Source organism: Antrostomus carolinensis, unplaced genomic scaffold, assembly GCF_000700745.2.
Source record: "Antrostomus carolinensis isolate BGI_N321 unplaced genomic scaffold, ASM70074v2 scaffold30068, whole genome shotgun sequence".
Lineage (NCBI taxonomy): Eukaryota > Metazoa > Chordata > Aves > Caprimulgiformes > Caprimulgidae > Antrostomus > Antrostomus carolinensis.
The window spans coordinates 18,914-24,567 of NW_010334146.1; the positions used below are offsets into that span (position 1 = coordinate 18,914).

At 55.1% G+C, this 5,654-nt stretch overlaps 1 protein-coding gene across 1 annotated transcript in view; it reads left to right on the forward strand.

The window, feature by feature from the left end:
- Positions 1-5,654, forward strand: part of LOC104529735 (nuclear receptor corepressor 2) — a gene marked incomplete at both ends in the record, with an annotated part of 44,211 nt that overhangs the window by 17,256 nt on the left and 21,301 nt on the right. The window contains 5 exon segments of the mRNA XM_029086532.1: positions 2,222-2,377; positions 2,926-3,065; positions 3,146-3,251; positions 3,935-4,039; positions 4,989-5,092. Of these exon segments, the coding sequence (XP_028942365.1) occupies positions 2,222-2,377; positions 2,926-3,065; positions 3,146-3,251; positions 3,935-4,039; positions 4,989-5,092 (611 nt within the window).

Genomic DNA, 5,654 nt, shown 5'->3' on the forward strand with positions numbered 1-5,654 from the left:
CGCCCCTGCCTGCATCTCACCGACAGGCAGACGGATCCCTTTTCCCATTGCCGAGTCGCCGTCGGGCGTATCTTTGGTTATCGCTCGGCGATTTGAAAGCCAACGATATGTTTTGTGTTGATGTAGTTGTGTTTCATTTGGCCTTTGTAGGCGATGGGGAGCCAAGAGCATTAATTTGGATGACGGATCATATAAACTCTGACTCCTTCACTCCCATTCCAGGGGCTTGATAAACGGTAATAGGAACTCTCTCTTCCCCGCGTAAGTGCTATTTTATCAAGAGCTGGCTGAGTTATAGCCACCCGCTAATGTGGGGGCAATTAGGAACTGGCTGCATTTCACAGGCTGGAGAGGCACACAGGGGAGGGGACGGCTCCCGCGGGAAGGGGAGGAGGACAGGGCTCTCCAAGAGCCATCCAGGGTACATGTAGCCTTGGCTGACAGTGCCTTGGCATCAGAGAGCATCCTCAGCCGGGACATCCCAGTGCCGTTCGCTGCCACATGAGCAGAGCTGAGCTGAAGGGGAGAAAATCAGAGAGCGTGGACGTGCCAGGGACTCTCCGTTGTGCTGGAGGATGTGCCTGTGTTCCCCTGTGCTGGTGGAACAAAGGGAGCCTCTCTGGGATCCAGCATGGAAAGAGAAGCAGCTCCAGCAGAGGTCTGGCCTCTCCAGGCTGCAGAGGTGTGAGTGCCTGGACACCTCTGCCTGGTGATAATGGATTTCTTCTCTCACTGAAGGGGACAAGAATAATCTCCCAGCTTCTGAGTACACTGAGCATTAATAATGATAATGCAGTAAAGCCTCATTAAATTGGGCCTCTGATAATCTACTTGCCCTGTTATTAGGCTTAGCAGGATTCAGGCATCTATTTTTATCAAAAATTGATGGTTAAAGGCTGGGTTCATTTGTGATTGTTATTGTTTACTGCCCGGTTTCTAATTTCTGGTCAATGTGGACATAATGCAGGTGGGTCTGGGGAAGAAGGGCAGTGCAAAATTAAGTGTTTATGGATTATAAACAAATCCTTCCAAACCGACCTGTAATGCATCCAGAAAAGGCTCTTTCATCTGTCTGCTGAGCAAAGCAGACAGATGCAGTTGGGATGGAGCTGGTGCAGATGAAGCCCCTCTTTGACCCAGCACCCTGCAGAGCACGGCAGGGTCTGGGCATCCCCAGCCTGGCTCCTCTGCCATTAGGCACTTCTTGGCCTCTGATCAACCTTTTTGCAGCCAGAGTGAACCCAGCCTGGCATCCAGTATATCCTCAGCCAGATAATTTCAGGAAGCTTTCCTACCTCCAGCCTGGTGCCTTGCAGAGGACCAGCAAGCCACCTCACAGAGGTTGTCCCGCAGAGCCCATCTCAATCTTCATTTGCCTTTGCCAGTCTCGTACAGTGTGGTTGTCCCAGGTGTTCAGAGAACATCTGGCCCCTTCAGGCACCGCACGTTACTCCCGTGCTGTCCAACAGGCTGATGCCATTATTTCTGGCCGCTTCCTGCAGCCTGTGGATGGTTTGCAGCCCTCCTTTAATAGGGGCTGAGCTTTCACCTTGCGATGTGATGTGAGGATGAGTTTGTTCCCGGTGTGCTTGCACGTGGTGCTCCCTGGCAGTGGCTTGGGGGTCCCTGGGTGTTCCATGCTTGTCTGCCCACCAGAGATTGTGCTGTCACCAGCGAGCCAGCACCTGCTGGATGTCCACCACATGCCAGGGATGTCAACTTTGATGCCTCTTGGCTTTAATCTCAGCAGAGGGTTTGGCAGGATCATCGTTAATCCCCCCAGCCCTGCCATGGTGCCTGATGCTGAGCTGTGGGTACAGGTGGGATCTGCCCAGGAGAAATTCTCACATGGCTGAGCCCTGGTGAGGAGCTGGACACTGTCCTTGTCCCAGTGACCAGCTGCACATCAAATGCCATCTCTCCTGGGTGGGGTGGGATGTCCATGGAGGTCCCAGCCAGCAGTGACCACCAGCAGAGTCACCAGCACAGACATCTGTCATCCCCACTGCACTTTAAGCTGCTGAGTGAAATAAGTGCTGTCGAACAGGGGCAGTGACACTGAGGCTTTTTCTTTTGAATGTGGTTGGGGAATCAGCCCTCATCTCATGGCCAGGTTGGACTGAACTGAAGCCACTTCCCAGGCCAGGAGCTGTCTCTGGCTTCCCTGCCCGTCTCCGCAGGGAGCCCTCAGCAAGCTGATCGCTTTCTGTTTCCCTTGCAGAAAAGTCCGGGCATTTCTCAGCCATCGTGGAGGCTCAGAAGCTGAGCGCAGAGCCGACAGCCGCCTCGTGCTGGCCTCCTGTCCTGTCCTACTCCCGAGATGTGATAAAAACCTCTCCCCAGGCGGAGCCCCACTTGTTCCAGTATAACCCACCAGGCAAGTACAAGCACCGGCTGTGCAGTGTGTGCCCTCTGCCCTGAGCTGGGGCTGAGCACAGGGGCTGTGGTTGCAGCCAGTATCATGGGTCGTGCTCTTAAATCAGTGCAGGGTTTTCAGTAGGCAAGAGAGGGTTCCACAGACACCTGCTAACAACTTGCTTTGGCTTGGCAGGGAGCTCCCTCACTGCTAATCCAGTGGTCTGAGGGAAGTCAGGGGGGTCTCCCAGCTCTGGCAGGAGCAGGTTTAGGGACACAGTTTGCTGCAGAAGTGTGGATGCTCCTTGCCCTGCCCTCGGTGTGAAGTCAGGCTCCATCCCTCACTGCGTGTCCCTCTCTGGCTGGAGGGCAGGCAAGGCAGGTGCAGAACATCCTCAGGCTGCAGGGAGGATGAGGAGCTGATTTAAATTATTCTGGTCTTTTCCAAAATGATTGTGTGACTTGGATCCTAGTGCAGCGACACAGCCAGTTCATCCAGCCCCTGCTCCCTCCCTTGGCCTTTTTCTCTCCCTTCCCTTCATCTTGCTAACGCTCGTGTTTTCCACACAGGACACCCCATCCCGCTAAACCTGCATGAGAGCTCTCGCTCAGGGCTGCAGAGGCTAGCTGGCATCTCCAACCCTCCTCCCCTCATCTCCTCCACCAAGCACCCCTCTGTGCTGGAGAGACCCATCGGATCCATTTCCCAGGTACAGTATCAGGTGGGAGCAGCCGGGGAAGCCTCGCAGGGACCAGCAGCCGCTCCCTGACCTCTCCTGTCACTCCACAGGGCGTGCCCATCCAGCTCCACACACCCTACAGCTCCGAGCATGCCAAGGTCCCCGTTGGCTCCATCACCATGGGCCTGCCACTGACCATGGATCCCAAGAAACTGGGTAAGGAATTGGGAGGTGAGTGATTTCTGATGTGCTCTGAGAGCAGCAGGGAGCGAGCTTGCTGGTGGCATAGGGGAAAGGAGCATCATAGGACACAGCAAGGGAGTGCAGAGAGACCTGCTAAAAGGATGAAAGGATTAGTCTGTCAGGATAGCAGAGGCACAGGGAGCTGAATTTGTGCAGCATAGGAAAGTAGCAACTCGGTCAGGGACACATCCCAGCCTAGAAATACCCTCTGGCTAATACTGTGATTGAAGGAAGGAAATATATTGCCGGTCCCCAGGCTGGTAGGATAAAGAGTAAATGACCTGAAGTGAACAAAGAAAGTGTTTAGTCTGCAGATTTGGAAGCATTTCTTAACAGCAGGAGGGGATGGGCAAGGGACCAAGTCTGGGGGGGAAGGGATACGGATTCTGTGTGGGGTTTCCAGTGCCAGCTCCAGTCCTGGTGCGGGCAGCTCCTGGCAGTGCCTTTGCCAGGGCAGAGGATCTGGCTTTGCTCGCTGATGGTTGTGCATTCAACCAACCACCGCAGCCTTGGTGAAGCCCACCCCAAAGCGGTGCGGACAGCAAAGGCACCGAGGAGGTGCCGGCTCGGGGCTGGCAAAGTTGAAATCCTCGAGCAGCTGAGGGCTGCAGCCCCGTGCCCTGCACCTATGCTGATACATGCCTCATGTTTTCCAGTGCCTTTTCCTGGAGTAAAGCAGGAACAACTTTCTCCTCGAAGCCAGGCCAGCCAGCCAGAAAGTCTGGTTCTGCAGCCGCCCCAGGAGGGCTCCATCCTGCGGGGTGAGGAGCTGGGGGTGCTTGGTGCATGCCTAGGCTGTGGGAGGGGAGGGATGCTGGCACTGCCAAGCCTGGCGAGCACCACGCTGGCTGAGGCTGCCCGGTGATTTGGGGTTTGATTTCTGGGGTTGTGCCCAGCTGAAGGAATCTCTTCATCTCCTTTTCTCTGGTGGTGCCAGCGGGGTGGCAGATGGCTCTGTGCAATGTCTCAACATTTCTAGCTGTCTCCTCGAATCAGGGCTTTGTGTGTTGATTCTGATGGAGGTTTTGTGTTCAAGGGGGACCCTAAAATCTGTTGGTTAAGACAAAGCGAGACCTGTTTAAATGCCATGAATTGGTTTTCAGGCTCTTTGCTATTGCTGCTGCAGCTGGGCAGGTGCCACGTTTTGTTTAAACGCCCAGCCTGCCAGCCCTCCCATGTTTCTTTCTCCATTAGCTAATGGCAGAAGAAAATAAATGCAAAGGTGTTGCTTTTGAAGTGCAAACTGTGGCTTGTGAAACCCTCCAACTCAGGCAGTTGGATACAGGGAGTGTGGTGGACTCGCTCCACCCAACACAGATAACACACGAATGAACTCAAACCACCCCAGGCTGCATCTCACTGGAGATCTGCTCTGATGCATCAGGAGAGGATGAGACAGGCTGTGCTTTCTCCCAGGCCTGTGAATCTGCCCAGCCCCTCCACGAAGGCAGCAGGGCAATGACAGCCTCAAAACCCCCATTTTTTCCAGCTCCTGGCCCCACACTCGCAGGGCTGGGTCCCTCAGGGGATGGGGTGGGAAATGCTCTGCAAGGTTTGGGATTTAACACTGACATCTCTTGGAGGGCTTCCCCTCCAGTACCTCAGCTTGCTAGAGACTGGGTCAAATCCTGTGCTTAGTAGTCTCAGCCCCACAGCTTTTGTGGTGAACAGCAAATCCAGCCCCCAGCTCACTGGCTTTGTGTCCTACAGGTACTTCCCTCAGCTCTGCCTCAGGAGGGAGCATCACCAAGGGAACACCCACCTCCAGACCCCCTCCGGAGTCACCCATCACCTACCGAGGATCCATCACACACGTAGGTCACTCGTTTCTGGCAGGTTTTGCTTCCTGGGTGCTGGCAGCTGCAGCTTGTGGTGCTGGATACAGGGGCTTGGGGTTTGTGGGGCATGCTGAGCACACAGCACAGGGCTGAGCAGCACAGGACTGTGATGCTCCAACCCATGGAGCCTTGGGGAGAGGTCTGTGGCTGGAGCCTGTGCAAACAGCCTCCGCCGGGGTTGGCGTGAGCCCTGTCCCGTGAGCTGAGCCTGCAGAAGAGCAGAGCTCAGCAAAGAGCACTGCAGAGCCTTAGAGCACAGCTAAAACCCCTTTGCTTTCCATAGCTGTCAGGAACAGAGGCAAAAGCAGCTTTAAATGGCTCTGGGAGAATAATCTTGCCAGTGCAGGAAAGTGGAGCAGAGAGAAGGAGGAGACGGGTGGAGAGTGTCCGGGCAGAGGAGGGAGAGGGGCTGCGAGGTGCATGGAAGGTAGCGAGGTCTCCTGCCAGGGCTGAGCATGCTGCACTGAGGGTCCTGCCCAAAGGCTCTCTTGAGCAGGAAGGTACTTTGGCCTTAATCTCCACCATCCATCTTCGGAAG